This window comes from Balaenoptera musculus, chromosome 10 (assembly GCF_009873245.2).
Source record: "Balaenoptera musculus isolate JJ_BM4_2016_0621 chromosome 10, mBalMus1.pri.v3, whole genome shotgun sequence".
In the NCBI taxonomy this organism is placed as follows: Eukaryota; Metazoa; Chordata; class Mammalia; order Artiodactyla; family Balaenopteridae; genus Balaenoptera; species Balaenoptera musculus.
Window position 1 is genome coordinate 94,694,014 of NC_045794.1, and position 18,740 is coordinate 94,712,753.

Genomic DNA, 18,740 nt, shown 5'->3' on the forward strand with positions numbered 1-18,740 from the left:
AAAATTAGTATCCAGAAATTTTACATTTAAATTAAGTTTAATATTTTAAAGAAGATTCTGAATTCTCTACGCAAAACTTAAAATATAAAAGTCATGCTATCTTGACCACCCAAAATTATAAAGTTCCTAATTACCTTCCTTTTTATCTTCCCAATAAAATATGTATGTATCAGAAGTACATTTTTAAAAAGTAATTTCAACTTGTCAAAAAGTCAAATGATTTAAAATTTAGCTTAATTTAATGTTTCTTTTCTGTTGCTATAAATGTGAATATATAGTTTGATATCATAAATTAAAAAGCTCTTTTGTGTGTCCTGTAAACATTCTTCCCTTAAATGTCTCCCTCCTTTGGAAGTGTATTCACTTCTGTGTTTGGGGGGCAGCTGTAAGAGGAGGAGACATTTCTGAGCTCTTAGACTTGCCATCTGCTTAGTGGCTCACTTTGGGAAGCTAAAGTGAGGTACCCCTTCCCCAACTATTTTTCAAAAGGTTTATTCATTCATATACATATTTATATTCCTGAACCGACATACAATGTGTAGTTATTATAAATCAGAGACCTTTAAGATAAATATGATTTAATTCTCTTTTGCTGACTTTCCTTTAATAACACATGAAAAAAACCAGACTCTTACTTCAAGATCTGAAATTTGAGACTGCTTTTCCATTTCTTCAGCTCCTAATAAGCACTAAGAAGCAATTTGCATCAATTCGCCACCTACTCCTTGGCATCCCCAATTCCTCCAGCAGTTATTGCGAAGGTGGCTTCATTTTCAGGCATCTCGGGGCTAACAGAATACAAAGGAACACAAGTTTATAAAAAGCTCTATTTCTATAGATACTATATTCATGTTACAGCATCATATTCCTATTAGTCTGAGTCTCCAGAGACATGTGAGCTGGTACAGCTAAATGTGGACTACAGAATTTTCCTACAAGTATTATCAACCATCACAAACATTTATCGAACAACTTCTATATGTAAGGTTCTAAACGTCAAGAAAAACTACCCCACACTTGGAAATAGGCAAAAAAGGATAACTGTGTGCTCTTACAGTGCACTGTCAGGTATTGGGTAGCAGACCCTTAGGGGCTTATCTGATTCTAAATGGGTATGTACCTCATACAACTCAATAACAAAAAACAACCCAGTCGAAAAATGGGCAGAAGACCTAAATAGACATTTCTCCAAAGAAGACATACAGACGGCCAATAGGCACGTGAAAAGATACTCATCATTGCTAATTATTAGAGAACTGCAAATCAAAACTACAATGAGGTATTACGTCACACCGGTCAGAATGGCCATCATTAAAAAGTCTACAAATAGGACTTCCCTACTGGCGCAGTGGTTAAGAATCTGCCTGCCAATGCAGGGGACACAGGTTCGAGCCCTGGTCCGGAAAGATCCCACATGCTGCGGAGCAACTACGCCTGTGCGCCACAACTACTGAGCCTGCGCTCTAGAGCCCGTGAGCCACAACTACTGAAGCTTGCGTGCCTAGACCCTGCGCTCCGCAACAAGAGAAGCCACCGCAATGAGAAGCCTGCTCACTGCAATGAAGAGTAGCCCCCGCTCGCCACAACTAGAGAAAGCTGCGTGCAGCAACGAAGACCCGACGCAGCCATAAATAAATAAATAAAAATTTTAAAAAACAGTCTACAAATAACAAATGCTGGAGGGGGTGTGGAGAAAAGGGAACCCTCCTACACTGTTGGTGGGAATGTAAATTGGTGCAGCCACTATGGAAAACAGTATGGAGCTTCCTCAAAAAACTAAAAATAGAGTTGCCATATGATCCTGCAATCCCACTCCTGGGCGTACATCCAGACAAAACTATAATTCGAAAAGAGGCATGCACCCCTATGTTCATAGCAGCACTATTTACAATAGCCAAGACATGGAAACAACCTAAATGTCCATTGACAGATGAATGAATAAGGAAGATGCAGTGTATATATATATGTATATGTGTGTATATACACACACACACACACACACACACACATATACACAATGGAATATTACTCAGCCTTAAAAAAGAATAGAATAATGCCATTTGCAGCAACATGGATGAACATAGAGATTATCATACTAAGCGAAGTAAATCAGAAAGAGAAAGACAAATGCCATATATCACTTATATGTGGAATCTAAAATATGACACAAATGAACAGAAAGAGACTCACAGATACAGAGAACAGACTTGTGGTTGCCAAGGGGGGGATGGGGGAGGGAAGGATTGGGAGTTTGGGATTAGCAGATGCAAACTATTATATATAGGATGGATAAACAACAAGGTCCTACTGTATAGCACAGGGAACTATATTCAATATCCTGTTTCCATAATGGAAACAAATATGAAAAAGAATATATATATGTATAGCTGAATCACTTTGCTGTACAGCAGAAGTTAACACAACATTGTAAATCAACTATACCTCAATAAAAATTTTTAAATGGGTGTGCACATTTCCATTGACTAGACTAATGTAGGCAAAAACCATGAAAGACTTTGAAATGAACTAAAAGATAACTGAGTACCTTCAGCGAAAAAATAGGTTTCCTAACACATCCTTCCAGGTTATCCAAATCTATGAGGACTCCGTGGCTTTCATTGTCTTTGAGCTGTTTTACAACTCCATGAGCTGTAGAAAACTATGAGTAATACAAATTATCCTGGTTCATAGAAATGTAAATTGTGTGAGGAGGAATGCAATTGACTATTGTCTTATGGATATTGACCCATTTTTTATCAATTTATAATTCATTTCAGCATTACTTGTTTGACTACATATGTGTGGTAATTTGATTTTTCCTTTGATCTGGTTATAAAATCTTATTGGTTCCTGCATGAGTTAATGAGTTAAATAAAATCTTTGACATTTTATACTTGTACGAGTCATGATTTCATGCTCTTTTAAATTTTACCTTTTAACTTATTCTACAGCTCTATAGGAGTAGAGATTAATTTGTAGAAAACTGATAATGCAGATTATTCTTATGATGCCAGTCTATAGCAATGGAAATGAATTTCATTGTGTACAGAAACAATTGATTTCTCTCCAGTAGAAAACACAACTTCAAATGTTACAATTTATTGCCTGGTAGGATATTAACCAGTTTTGCATCTATTATCAAATTTATTTCAGCATTGCTTTGACCGACTACATAAATCTCTGTTCCTCAAATTATCCTTTGAATCAGTGGTTTCCTCATTAATTAAGGAGTTGAATAAAATCTTTGACACGTCCATTTTATGCTTATTTGCAGAAAGTGATATTTTAAACTCTTTGAAAATCATACTTTAGCATGTACTAGACCCCACAGAATTTACAAAAATGAGACAGAGTCTTTACTCTCAAGAAGCCTAAAAGGTGAGCTATGACATAACAAATATGCAAAGTAAGCTAAGTTCCATAAAGTCAGTATATGTTACAGAACTCTAAGGAAAGCAGAAGTTATGCAGGCTAGGTTGATCAGGAAAGATTTCATAGATAATAGAGGACTTCACAGAAGCCTTTGAGGCAGAAATTGGGGTATTCCATTTCTAGCATGAACAAAAGAGTAGGAATAGAGAAGCTTGTCTTGTGTATAAGAAAGAGAGGAAGAATAAGAAGTTAGGTTTAGATATGTTGAGCTTGAGATACCTGTGGGGCACTGATGTTGAGGAGGTCTGCAAGTAGTTGGAAATGAATATCTAACACTTGAATAAAATGTTAGACTAAAAATAGGAATTTGAAAATCACTGACCGTGAGAGAAAGAGCCTACTGCTACTTTGTGCTGTTATTATATTCAGGTTATGGTGACTGTACGGTAATATTAATAGCTTCCATTTATTAAGTATTTACTAACTATTATGTGTCAGGCTCCCTTACATTATTTCATTTAAACTTTACAATTACTCTGTTGGGTATGTATTATTATCCACATTTTATAGATGAGAAGACTGAGGTTCAGGGAAGTAATTTGATCAAGGTCACAGTGCTGGGAATTGAAGATGCCAGGATTAGAGACTAAGGTATTTGATTCCAAAGCTCATGATCTTAATCAGTAGGCTATACTGTCATGCAAAATTGGTTTTTTGTTTTTTGATTTTGTTTGTTTGGTTGTTTTGTTTTGTTTGGAGGGTGCAGATTAGCTAGTCTACTTTGAGCACACCATGGGTAAGGTTACTTCCCTTAAGAAAGAGCAGAGGAATCTCCCTGGAGGATAGAACATGAGCTATAGATAAAGTAGGTCTTGCTAGACTGAAGTTGGAGTTAAAGAATAAGAAGGCCTGAGTGGAATTAGAAAATAACTTTTTGACTTTGATGGAAAATAGTCAACCACTTAAAAATGGCAGGAAGACAAGGAGTTGAGAAAGAGGGAAGCCAAGCGAAGTATCTGCAAAGTTGAACCAGGGTTTTTTGCTTGTTTGTTTTGGTTTTGAAACAGAATAAAAAACAATTACTTTAGAAACTTGACCATTTGTATGTCTTTTTATTTTTTGTAATTGTTTAAAATTTGATTTTCCTTTGAATTCAGTAGAGTTTTAATGTTCACTGATCTCAGATATGCTAAGTAGAATAAAATAAATGGGGGTTTTATTCACTCAAAGTTTTAAAGAGAGATAATATACACTTGAGGGCCAGTTATAGTTACTTACGGAAGCAGTAACTATAGGCTATTCAAGGAAAAAGGCTAGGTTCCCTTTTGTAGTCACTCCTGTACTCCTGGGAATTATGAGAACCCTTTTCTGCTCAATTCTTGGGGAATACTGTTTTAACAAGAAATGTCTTTCTCTTACATCTGTATAAGGTAGTAGTTGAAGCCATGGGAGTAGCTATAGCAGACTAGCTATTACTACCCTGAATAGATAATCCTTAATAAACTAAGAAATAGTGTAGTGGTTAAAAGTGTAGACCCTAGATTCAGACAGCATAGATTCTAATCCTGGTTCCATTACTTATTGGTTTTGTGATGTGGGGCAAGTCCATTCACTTACTCATTAAGAAAATATTTACTGGGATTTCCCTGGTGGCGCAGTGGTTAAGACTCCGCCTGCCAATGCAGGGGACAGTGTTTGAACTCTGGTCCGGGAAGATCCCACATGCCGAGAAGCAACTAAGCCCGTGCGCCCCAACTACTGAGCCTGTGCTCTAGAGCCCGCACGCCACAACTACTGAAGCCCGTGCGCTCTAGGACCTGCGTGCCACAACTACTGAGCCCACGTGCTGCAACTACTGAAGCCCGTGTGTCTAGAACCCATGCTCTGCAACAAGAGAAGCCACCACAATGAAGCCGTTGCAATGCACATCGCGACGAAGAGTAGCCCCCGCTTGCTGCAACTAGAGAAAGCCCACGTACAGCAAGGAAGACCCAACGCAGCCAAAATTTGAAAAAAAAGAAAAAAGAAAAAAAAATTTACTGAGCACTTCCTATATCCCTGTTGTAGGCACTTGAGATCTGTATGTGAAAAAAATAGACAAAGATCTCTGGCCTTGTGGAACTTATATTTGGGGGAAGGACAGACAGACAATAAATAATGGACATAATAAATAAATAAATATGTGATATGTTAGAAAATAAGTGTTATAGGGAAAAAAAAAATAGAGCTGGATAAGGGAGATTGGAAGCATGGAAACTGGGACAAGGCTAGCTGCAATTTTAAATAGGGAGATCAAGATAGGCATTTTGTTGAGAAGGTAACATTTGATCAAAGACTTGAAGGAGGTGAGGGAGATAGCCAGAAAGAGGGCTATGTGGGGGAAGCTTATTCCAGGCAGGGAGAGCAATAATCACAGAAGCGAGGCCCTAAGGGAGGAGTGTGCCTGGCATGTTTCTAGACTATCAAGGTGCCCACTGAGGTTGAAGCACGGTGAGCAAGGGGGAAAGCAGGAGGAAGAAGAATAGGGCCATTCATGTAGTGCTCTGTAAACCAGTGTAGAGACATGGGCTTTTATTCTGAGTTAAGATGGGGAGCCATCGGAGTGTTTTAAACAGAGGATAGATATGCTCTGACTTGGTGTTACAAAGGATCATTCTGGCTTCTGTGTTTAAAATAGACTGTAGAGGGGCAGTGGTTACCTAACTACTTGGGGGGCCTTGGTTTCCTCATGTGTAAATGGGGATAATAATCTCTATCTCTTAAGGTAGTCCTTAAAAACAATGAAAAAGTAAATAAATAAAGCACTTGGCAGAAGCCTAGCACATAGTAGCCACTCAGTAAGTGTTAGCTATCATTTTTAGCATCATGATCTTCTCTACCAAAAAGTTTTTTCTAAAGTCAAGGAGAATTCTTTGTGAGAAATCTTTAGGGACCAGAAAGAAGGCAGTACAAGATGCACAGCAAATTAAGTTTTCACATTTTAAGTTCTGATCTAGTTTTGCTATTTTTATTCAGATTTATGGAAAGTTGACATGACTAACTTCTATGATAATTTTAATTATCCTTTGTTGAGTCTGCAGAACGCTAGTGTTCTCTTAGGACTGTAAAAACTGCAGGGGTTATTTGTTCCTAAAAGTTTGGAGGACTTGATGAAATATACAAATGATTGAATATGTAGATGGAATTCATTCATTTATTAATTCAACAAATAGTTATTGAGCTCTTACTATGTGTCAAGGACCATGCTAGGTGCTGGGGACATTAGTGAACCAGACTCAGTCCCTGTAGTGAGGGAGAAGTACATGTAATCAGCTGATTACAATTCAGAGTGAAAAATGTTTGGGAAAGTTCTAAGCACAGCAATCTGTCCAAGATACAGACCAAGAAATTTTAGTAAAAATATGGAACAATCCTACTATCTACTTAATTCAACAAAGAACATTTGTAACAAATTTCTAGAGATTGCTGAAGCTCCACAAAGCATAGCACTTGCATATGTGTATCACAGTCTTCTACAGGGACTGATGATGAAAAGCAAAATGGTCTGAATAAAAACCAGATAGAGGGGGGAACGGATTATTTAATATTTTTCAATGACAATACATAGTAAGTACTGTGATTCATAAGCCAAAACCAGATTAAGAGCTCATCTGATTCCTTTTTGGCTGATTTTTCCCTCCCTAGGGTAAAGAGTTATTACAAATCTTTACCTTGTTGCCAGGATTGCTAATCAGTCAGTCACAAATACATCTATTATGTCCGAGGCACTAAGAATACAGTGGTAAGCAAGAGAATAGTATCTCTGTCCTCAGGGTATTTACTGTCTAGTGGGGATGACATATGTTACATAAATCATTACCAATGGAATGTAAGCTCATGAGGGCAGGGCCTTGTCTTTTGGTTTTGTTCACTGCTCTATCCCCAGAGTCTAGAACAGCTGATATGTAATAGGTTTCTCTGTAAAAACTTACTAAGCTTATAACTCTTTTTTTGTACTATTTGATTTTTTTTTTTTAAAGTATTTGTTTATTTATTTATTTATGGCTGTGTTGGGTCTTCGTTTCTGTGCGAGGGCTCTCTCTAGTTGTGGCAAGTGGGGACCACTCTTCATCGCGGTGCGCGGGCCTCTCACCATCGCGGCCTCTCTTGTTGCGGAGCACAGGCTCCAGACGCGCAGGCTCAGCAATTGTGGCTCACGGGCCCAGCCGCTCCGCGGCACGTGGGATCCTCCCAGACCAGGGCTCGAACCCGCGTCCCCTGCATTGGCAGGCAGACTCTCAACCACTGCGCCACCAGGGAAGCCCCGTACTGTTTGATTTTATTTATTTATTTTTTACCATGTACATCAATTATGTTGTCAAAGTTTATTCATATATTTGCACATGTATATATATGTATAATATATATAATACTTGCATGTACATACATATATATAAAATGAGTGTATGTGTATATATATGTACATCTACATATATGCATATACATACACACACACACACACACGTATGACTCCTTTTGAATTTGGACAGAAAACCCCAATGGTTTCAGTTTCCACAGGAGAAGCTGAAGGTGACATGACCTTCCAGAACATTCCAGCACCATCTTTGCAGGGGGAGACAGGAGAGGGGTAAGAAGTACTATGCAAGCCTTACAGGAAAAGCCACGTTATTGCTTTTTTTAACAATAAAACCACCAGCCTCCTTCCAAGCTGCATACTTGCAAATCTTGAAAAGTTCGAGAAAAATCTTTAGCCCCAGCCCCATGCCAGGCTCTAGTTTTGCAGTTTATCTCTAAGTGGCTGAAACATTAGTTTTCTCACTCTAAAGACTGTTTCCTTACTCTCTCGGTTTATCAGCTTCAAGGGCCCAAGGAGCTTTCTCGGGTCAGAGAGGGGCCTAGGTCTGCAAGAGCTGGAGCTAGAGGCCTGGAGCCCAGCAACCCTACCAACTGGCCCAGCGGCACCCTATGTGTTGAAATCCAGCTCCAACAGCGGTCCCACCAGCCCCAGGTCTCTGAGACCTGCCCAGAGAGCGACCAGGGGCCACCCCTTCCAGCTCAACCTTTCTAGACCCAGTCAAAGTCATGACTCCTGAGGAACAGCTGCAGGGAAGGCGGGGGTACCCTCCCCTGCCATCCCCTCAGAGATAAACACAACAGATGGGCAAAAATGGGGGAGGTCCATAGAGAAGGGTCAGCAGCAATGCTCAGGAAGGGGTGGGTAATACCTCCCCAATTCAAATCGCTTTAGGTTTGTTGCTGGTAAAATCTAAGCTTATAACTGTTAATTAAATAAGTAAAGTACTGTGAAAGAATAAAGGGTGTAATATAGAGTATTAGCTTAGAATGTAAGGGTCAGGGAAAGGTTCCTTGAGGAAGCGATGTTTAAACTGAAACCTGAACAGAAAACTGGCAGAGAGAAAGAAGAACATCCCTATCACATGCTGTACTTTTCCTGTATTTACCTCACTTCAACTGGAATCAATTATTTCATTTTCTAGCTTCACTGTAAGATTTGGAAGGTCGGAGACCAAGTCAGTTTGTCAACAAGATCCCCGAATCCCTAGAACCCAGTACGTAGTAGGGACTTCCCAATGAATTGAATACTTTTTGAGAAGGAAATTCAAACATGTAGTGTCTGCCAGTGGAATAATTATAGCCTCTCAGGAGAGGCAATTCTATATAATACCATATGCACAAGAATCTGATTAAGATAAGAAATATTTACCTGTCATAAATCTTGGCAATTCTCAGCTCTCCTCTTCCCTTTCGCAAGCTTATTCTTGTTGTTGAAGCATGAGCTAGAATGTGTCCCCCGATGGGTTTTTTGGGGTCGGCCTGAAAACTGAATTAATAAAACACCTTTTCAGGTTTCATCATATGGACTATATACAGTACTACCTGCAATTACAAGGCAACTTTTCCGTGGAGTATGGCAGGGGACAGAGTAGGTTTGCGTCCTAAACAAGCAGAGGCTTGTTCATAAACCAGGGAATGGGCTAGAGTTTGGAGCTGCTATGTACCCCATTGCCATCCAGTTCAGGCTTCTGAGGTTCCTATGATAAATGGTTCATGTTTTGTGTGATTTTTTAAAAGTAAAAAACACAAATAAAACACTACTCACTGTTTTAGGATAAATCTTGGGGTTAAGCAATTTTTCTTTACAAAATACAAAGATTGAATTTATTCATTCATTCATGTATCAGAAGTATTTATTAATGGCTTACTGTGTGCCAAGCACTATTCTAGTCTAATGAATAAGTAATACCCAACCCTCCCTCATGATGCTATGCTGTAAATGAGAGCAGATTGAGAACCTCCTTCTTATTCATTAACTGTACATTGGAAGCCTTCAATGTTGTACTGGTTATGAATTTGAGGTGAGAAGAATCTCAGAAATATCTTTATCGCTGATGTCTAAAGTTTATTCTTCTAAAATAGGATACAGAAAAGATAAGCTCTTACTATGATCTTATCAATTCAAAAATATATTATGATTGCAATGTAGTTACAAATATTGACACTCTTGAGAGATATACTCACTAGGGGACTAACACTCACTTGGCAAGAAGTGAAAGGTTCTTAATAAACCTAATATAGTAAGCCTTTCAAAAAAGCCTAGGTGCAAAAAGCCTCCGCAAAATACTAGCAAACCGAATCCAGCAACATATCAAAAGGATTATACACCATGACCAAGTAGTATTTATTCTAGGAATGCAAGAGTGGTTCAACATAGGAAAATCATCATTGTAATATACCATATCAGTAGAATGAAGGAGAAAACCACAAGATCATCTCCTTTGATGCAGAAGAAAATCTAGGCTTCAAAATCATCAATAAATGGAACTGAACTTAAACTAACAGGTTACACTTGATCAGAATAAATTTTGGTGTAGCATAATAGCCTTAGCTTTGGGAGAATTCAGTTGCAAGTCAACTCAAATTCTGCTTGCTCCATGAAGTTCAGGATTCTGTTTACTGTAAGCATGAGGCTTGGTGTAGTGACGATGTGGCTGATTGACGCGAGGCTAAAGAGATTGTAGGTTAATGGGGATATGAAGCTCTCTGGGAAAGGAGTCTGCTAATATAAACTGCTGCATTTATTTTATTTTATTTTTTATTTTTTGGGGCCACACCTCGCAGCACATGGGATCTTAGTTCCCTGACTGGGGATCGAAACCGCACCTCCTGTGTGGAAGTGCGGAATCTTAACAACTGGACCGCCAGGGAAGTCCCAAACTGCTGCCTTTTGATGGCTGTTCATTTCACTGCTTAGAGTCTTAGGTGGTGGGATTTTAGTCCATCATATATCTAAGCTGACTTGTCTTCACTCAGGGTACCACGGGGATGGGTTGGTTGGCTGTCCGTTAGTGCCTTCTGATTTTTGCGGAGTCAAACAATTGAAAAAAATAAAAAATAAACTGCTTCTTGATTAAATGGCTCACAGGTTAGGACAAGCTGGCTGGGGTTGGATAGGATTGATTGATTCAGCAGGTCCAACGTGAGAACAAGAACAGAGAGTTAGTTTTGGAGTGAACCACTATCAAGAAAGTAGCATCCAGGCAGGTGAGACTGACAGGAGTTAAGAAGTCAGAAGATAGGTTGCTTTACTCAGACAGCTGAAAGGGTAGTAAAGCAATGAAGCCCTTTCAGTTGGATGAAACAGCTAGAGATGAATTGTCTCTATAATGCTTACAGATCAATGCCACTCTTTTTAATGGAATAATTCTAAACCTTCCAGGTTACCCTCCATTACAGGTGGTTCTTCAAGGTCTTAAAAGAATCCTATGTTCTACATAGATGGGCTGCTTGAGGGCCTGATGATATTCTCAGCTGGGCTGTGAACTCTGAACTTGCAAACACTGTATTTATGCTTCTTTAGCGCATTTTTCATGTCCTGCCTTTAGTGCTATTATTATTTACATATTATATTCCCCCTCAATCCCTCGCCTATTACCTATCACTAAGCTCCTTAAGGGCACATGACATTGTATTCAGCTCTGTAGCAACCAGCCACACAGTGGGTGCTCAAAAATATTTTTTGAACTTAAGACATAGAAGTTACAAAAATACCAAGGAGAATATTGGGCAATAGAAAGATAGGTGCCCCCACAGCAGGTAGAGCAGTTAGAAACTGCTATGAAGAGGGGACAAGAAAGGAGAGTCGGGGTTTGCTAAATGGGCAGAGAGAAGTTTTAACAGCTATGTTAATGCTTCTCACAGATGGTCTCTCCATACTGCCTAGTAATTCTTCTATATGAGCATGGTTAACCTCACCTCCCTTTTACCAAACTTTCAGTAGTCTCCTTAAGCGCTCTTTTCTGTTCTTTTCCCTAACTTTGGATGACATTGCCTGCTTCTTCACAAAGAAAAGGAGGGCTCTCAGGAAGACAGTCCCTCAACTTCTGCTTCTTTTTTTCTGCTACCTACATACAGTCCTCCCTCGGTATCCACAGGGGGATCCGTTCCAGAACCCACCTCCCCACCATGGATACCAAAATTCACGAATGCCCAAGTCCCTTATATAAAACGGTGTGGTATTTGCATGTAACCTACACACATCCTCCCATATACTTTATTTTTATTTTTTTTAAATTAAAAAAAATTTTTATTGGAGTATAGTTGATTTACAATATTGTGTCCTCCTCTATACTTTAAATCATCTCTAGATTACTTATAATACCTAATACAATGTAAATGCTACATAAATAGTTGTAAATACAATTTAAATTCTATGTAAATAGCTGCTAGAGCACGGCAAATTCAAATTTTGCTTTTTGGAACTTTCTGGCTTTTTTTATTCTGATTATTTTTGATCCTAGGTTGGTTGAATTCATGGATGTGGAACCTATGGATACGAAGGGCCCACTGTACTTATCTACAACTGTACTCATTCTTCCTCCTTCCCTCTCAAACTTTTATTTTTTCTTATTTCAGCAAGTCCTCTTATACCTCAATGCCTTTATAAACTCAATTATCTCTGAAGCAAAAGCCCCTTTTCTACTGTGTTTGCTCATTTAGCTCCTACTCACCCTTCTTGAAAACCATGCCTGATACCCTGAAACAGAGTAGAGCCTACCTCCCCTCTCCTCTCATATCACTATGTATATAACTCTATTAAAGCACACTACATTATAAGTTTTAATTCATGGGTCTCATTCCCCAACTATACTCTAAATCCTTATTCATTTTAGTAACTCCAGTGCCTAGAAAAGTACCTATAATATAAAAGACACTCAATAACTCTTGTTGAATGGATACGGGAAGAGAAGACAATTTGGGTTTCCTCCAAATTAGATCCCTTTAGACACAGATTTGTGATATATCTTCAAAGAAGCTGTAATTCAAGGAACTTTTAAAGGGTGTTCTGACAGAAAGGGAAATGTAAAAGGAGACAGGATTTCCCCCAATTGAAGTAATCCTCCCCGCCTCCACCCCCTTACAGATAATCTAATGAAGAGCAGGAATCTGTAGGTTTTAGCTGTATGGCTATGTTTTTTTCTTAGCAAATTATTGTTTGTTATTACCAATGTGGTACCCTATGCACAAAAGAGAATAGGTACTACTGCCTGTCATTGATTACTCCAGGTGAAGAGCCTGAGTGTTAAGAATGTTGTTTCCGGACTTCCCTGGTGGCGCAGTGGTTAAGAATCTGCCTGCCAATGCAGGGGACACGGGTTCGAGCCCTGGTCCGGGAAGATCCCACATGCCACGGAGAAACTAAGACCGTGTGCCACAGCTACTGAGCCTGCGCTCTAGAACCCACGAGCCACAACTACTGAGCCCACGTGCCACAACTACGGAAGCCCGTGCGCCTAGAGCCTGTGCTCTGCAACAAGAGAAGGCACTGCAGTGAGAAGCCCGCGCACCACAACGATGAGTAGCCCCCGCTCGCCGCAACTACAGAAAGCCCGCACGCAACAACGAAGACCCAACACAGCCAAAAGTAAAAATAAATAAAAAAAAAAAAAAAAAAAAAAAGAATGTCATTTCCAAAGGGAGATGATTTTGAATGAACTAAATGAGAAATAAATGATAAGATCTGCAAAAGTGCTAAGAAATCATATAGGAAAGATAATATGGGGAGAAAAAAGTCCTAAAAAGTGACTCATAATGTAAGAGGTTATACTTAATTAAAATAAATTGCAACATAGCGTAACAGGCTTAGCTCTGGGAGAATATCAAGCCAATTCAAATTTTACTTGTTCCATCAGAGTGTTCAGGATTCTGTGCAGAATTTCATGTAGAATTTATGGCTCTTGACTTTTCTTGTAGGTCACTAACACTTTGATAATTTAATAAAAGATATAGACTCTCCCCCAGAAAAATGCACATATGTACACATACAAAAATTTTCATATAAGCTTAGGAGATTCATGGACCACCCCGCCCCCTGCTCCGGTGTGGTTGGCTATTAAGCATAATATTCACAACCAAGATTTACTGAGCCCTTACTATGTGGCAGACACTCTTCTAACTCATCTAATTATTTCCCTTTGCTTGGATTCCATATTTAGTAAATAGCTTTGGACTAAAATTTGGATTCCTATAGAGGTCTGCCTACAAGGAGAGAATGCTCTGGTAAAAAGAACTTCAAATGTAGTTACATTTTTCTTTATCAGTACACTGGCCCTCTGATCTTTCATTGAGTCTCATGAGTTTGATTAATGTGAGTCTGTCCCTGAGAAATGGATTTGTGCTCAGTAGGATGACCAAATCAAATCTCTGTCTGTAAGGCTGAGGGCCCTGAACACTGGTCAACTCACCAGGGTAATGGATACATCCCTGCAAAGCGCCTCATATGACAGCATGCTAACCTTTCCCCAGGCACATACAGCCTCAATGTGCTAAGTGGTGTAAGAGCTTTAGAGTTAGACCTGGGTTCAAATTTTGGCTTATCAGCCAGCCATATGACCTCAGGAAAATTGTTAATCATTCTAAGTGTCTGTTTCTTCATTTTAAATGGAGGATAATAATTGTACCTAACTGGTATGGTAGTTGTAACAATAAAATGAAATAATTTAGGTAAGGCATTAACCCAGTGACTGCAATTATTATTATCTGCCTTCCTAATCCTGATTCACTTATTATCTATGTTACCTTGGGCTAATTATTTACCTTTATGAATCTCAGTTTCTTTAACTGTAAAATGGGAACCAAAAAAACCCCCTTACTTTTTAGGTCTGTTGTGAAGATTCCAGATATATTTAATCTAACTCATTGGGAGCCTACTACATGCCAGGAACTGTGCCAGGTCATCATAAAGTATTAGATTTACCCTTTCAGTAATCTTGGCACATAAGAGATACTCAATAAATAGTAACTATTATTATTTAACTAAATGATTCAGTTAAAACACTCTTTCAGTGACATGTAAATCAAGAAACATTTCTTAAAGTTTCTTTGAACTTCTTGAGTATTCTAGCAGTTATAAACAAGTCTTGAGGTAAAGTACAAGAAGGTGTAATAGCATTCCACATTCTTTTAGAGGGCTTTAATTTACTTCTATTTCTGACCAAGTAAAAACGGCTTCAGAAAACCACCCACATGCCTCCTTTAGCCTACTCTCTTATTTCCCCTTCTTTTATGTTATCTTCTCTTCTTTCCTCCTTTTCTCAGGGGATGAGGGAGTATGATGAGAAGGAGGAAGAGATGGGGGTGGATATTAGGAATAAAGAGGGGCCAAGAAAGATTGTTTCATTTATCCCCCTCTGGTTGAACAGGATACAGCCTGTTATATTGTTGACAGTAAGATCCAGAACCTCCTGACCTTCCAACTGCAAATTAGGGTGCAGGGAGTATAGGATTATGGTGATGGTAGGGCAGGTGATATTTTTCTGGGAGTGAGATAGGAAGAATAGCACAGTGAGACTAAAAGAGCATAAACTTTGAAGTCAAAGATACCTGGGTTCCAAATCTGACTCCTGTTTTTTAACTGTATGATTGAGCAAGTAGGCACTCTGAGCCTCTGTTTCCTCCTTTATATATTAGGAATAATAATAGTGTCTACCTCAAATACTGGTTGGAGTGGAGACCTTGAGGGGTCTGGGCAAGGGCAAACTTGAGGGACAACTGGTACTCCTGGTACTTTTGACGTGCTAAGGGTTAAGCTTAAAGATGGAATTTTTGCGAAGGGGTCCATTGAGAGAAAGACTGGGTGAACCATGTCCGAGAGAGGAGGATGTTTTGAGATTAGAGGAAGATAAAGAGAATCTTGGTGAAAAAGAAGAGACGGTTAAAAAAAAAAAAAAAAGGAGTATGTTTAAGAAGTTTTGTTAAATAACCCCCACCCCCCATTTCCTCCCAAAATATGCAGAAAAATCTATACATTTTTCAAACTTTTGAAGGTAGAATTCGGGGGGGGCGGTTGGGGGGTTGGGGAGAGATATAGCAATATACTGAGACTGGCTTCATAGAACAGGGAGGTCTAGGAGGCTGAGTTATGTTGGGGTGATATGAGAATTATATAAGATGATACACGAAAGCACTTGGCACATGCTAAGCAACCAATAAATATAAGTGCTCTTAATTTTGAGGGAGAGGAAAGTAAAATTCAAATAATTTAAATGTTGCACAAGGTCACCATGCTAGTGACTTTGGTTTAATGTTTTTTCTCTAACCATATTGCCTCCTTTTTAAAAATAATTAATTAATTAATTAATTTTTGGCTGCATTGGGTCTTCGTTGCTGTGTGGGGGCTTTCTCTAGTTGCAGTGAGCAGGGGCTACTCTTCGTTACGGTGCACAGACTTCTCATTGCAGTGGCTTCTCTTGTTGTGGAGCATAGGCTCTAGGCACGCGGTCTTCAGTAGTTGTGGCTCACAGGCTCAGTAGTTGTGGCACACGGGCTTAGCTGCTCTGCGGCATGTGGGATCTTCCTGGACCAGGGATCAAACCCATGTCCCCTGAATTGGCAGGCAGATTCTTAACCACTGCGCCAACAGGGAAGTCCCGATATTGTCTCTTAATTTATACTAATGATGTAGAATCAGTAAGTGACACCCTTAAAGAATAAACTGCACATTTACAAGACTGCAAATGTTCTAAGGTGACTTTTAGGGAAACAAATACACAAATGAAGTACGGGGCAACATCATGGTCTTATTTGTTACTTATCTTATTTTTGCTGTGGTATGGAGCTTTACAGGCTGATAACTTTGACTTTATTTCCAGGCCTTCATGAACTGGATCATTCTAGTTCTAAAATCTGTATCTGTAAGCCTCATCTAGGACTTACTGCTCTGGTGTATCATATGGCAGCTCCTCGCCTCTATAATTTTGTTCCTTTTTAATACAATGTGCCATCAAGTATAATGCATGGGATAGAAGCCTCAATTATTGTCAGTGTACTTGGGTACTCATACCAATTATAGTGATATTTCTCTGACAGGCTCCAGGGGAGTTGCAGCTTGGAGTTCCTTAACACTGAGAAACAAAGATATTTCCTTTATGGGAAGTATTCTAATAGCATTTGAAATCCTTTAGTTTAAAGCTGTCTGTTTTCTTTTTTAATTTAGCTGTGGCAATTTATGTGCTTTACAGCACATGCATTTAATTTGTATTGTTATAATGTACTTTAGAATATACTATAGTGAAACTTGTTTCCCTATAACTTGGCTAGGTGGAGGAGATGCTGTTTCAAAGCAGATTCACCCAGCAAAAATACTAGTCTTTGTTACCTTCTTTGGCTCTTTTCTTAGCTTACTTCATTATAAATCTCCTCCCCTCTTTGAACTTCTGCAATTATTTCCTGTCACCTCTCTATTTTTCTCTTATTGGAGTCAATTCAAAATGGTTTTACTCTTTTTGAAACTTTCTACAAATATAAGAAAAAGAACCCTATCTGACCTAATTTCCACAGACTTCCTTTGTCTTCTAACTCTAGATCGATAGTTTTGACCTCTTCAATGTTCCCTCCCTACACCTGAAGAAAGAACATTGCTCTTTAACTTGTACTCTTTTATTTGAATGCAACCCACTTCCTCCCTCTGAGCCAATGAGTCATTTTATCTTTTTAAAGCGAGCCTTAAAAATCTCCCATTTCTCTTCAGTTTAAAATTATTCTCTTTGTGAAGTACTTCATGTCCTGTATATGAAAGACACCCTGTAAAACAGAGAATATTGCCTTAACCACTCAGGGACTACAGACAATGCATGACCTACCAAGACTTTAAAATTTTGAGTTAAATGGACATCATTTATTTTTTTCCTAATGGAGGCAAGGCACATAGTCTCTTTTGTTCACTAGTGAATTCCTAGAACCTTTATACATAGTAGATTTTCAATAAATATATACTGAATGAATAAATGATTGATTTCCCCCTCCTCAATCTTTTTAACTTGCTTGGACTTCCCTGGCGATCCAGTGGTTAAGACTCTTTACTTCCACTGAGGGGGTGCGGGTTCGATCCCTGGTAGGGGAGCTAAGATCCTGCCTGCCGCACGGTGCGGCCAATAAAACCCAAAAATCAAACAAACAAAAAAACCTTGCTTAAAACCTTTCGTGTAATTAATACTTTTCACATTGGAATCTCATGTAATTAAGTAGAAAATATTCATAAAAGCATATTGAAAGTGAGAGCTATAGCAAACTACAGAAGATGCAGCAATACTCTTAGGGTTTAGTTTAGAAAATGCCTAAAGAGAGATATATTCATTTCAGTACAATTTACATAATTTAGAATATCATATCAAATATCTTCTAACATATATGTCAATGACTGATTTATCTGCTACCAAATGATGTACTGACTCAGTTTTAAAGTAACAGAACTTTGTACTGCAACCATCAGAGTAATGATTTAAGCAAGAATCTCCAATGGATATTAAATCCAATGGGTGCAGAACATGATATTTACACAAGTCTCAAAGTATCACCCCACGAATTACTTATTAATTACAAGCAGGAGAAGGTCTTTTACAATGGAGAAATCTTGTGAACACCATCTTAATCACATGATCAAACTTATCACTAATAAAAGGACAAACTGCCAGTGTGCCTCCTGATGCAATATATGGAAAAGGTCGTAACATCACTTATATATTAGTAGTTTTTCTGCCAATGAGAAAAAAATCAACTCCAAATTGAGAGACATTCTGAAAAACAGTTGGCCTGTGCGCTTCAAAAATGTCACTCACTCCCAATACAGGGGGCATGGGTTCAATCCCTGGTCGAGGAACTAAGATCCCGCATGCTGCACAGCGCCACCAAAAAAGAGAGTCAGTGTCACAAAAATCTAACGAAGGTTGAGGAGCTGTTTTGATTAAAGGAAACTAAAGAGACATGACAAGTACGTGGGATGCATGATCCTTAACTGATCCTGAATCAAAAACAAAACAAGAAACCCCCCAAACTACAAAGGATATTATTGG

The 18,740-nt window shown here is 38.8% G+C and overlaps 1 protein-coding gene and 1 non-coding gene across 2 annotated transcripts in view; one reads left to right on the forward strand and one right to left on the reverse strand.

Annotated features, from left to right (window-relative positions):
- Positions 1-248: 248 nt before the first annotated feature.
- Positions 249-18,740, reverse strand: part of DMC1 (DNA meiotic recombinase 1) — a 38,086-nt gene continuing 19,594 nt past the window's right edge. Inside the window, exons 13-14 of the mRNA XM_036866189.1 lie at positions 9,098-9,214; positions 249-788 (exon numbers count right to left, since the gene is read on the reverse strand). Of these exons, the coding sequence (XP_036722084.1) occupies positions 719-788; positions 9,098-9,214 (187 nt within the window). The 3' untranslated portion in view covers positions 249-718. The remainder of the gene's footprint in view (positions 789-9,097; positions 9,215-18,740) is intronic.
- Positions 10,620-10,771, forward strand: LOC118902936. Its single transcript, XR_005021647.1, has one exon. It is a non-coding gene; the product is annotated as a small nucleolar RNA SNORA79 (small nucleolar RNA).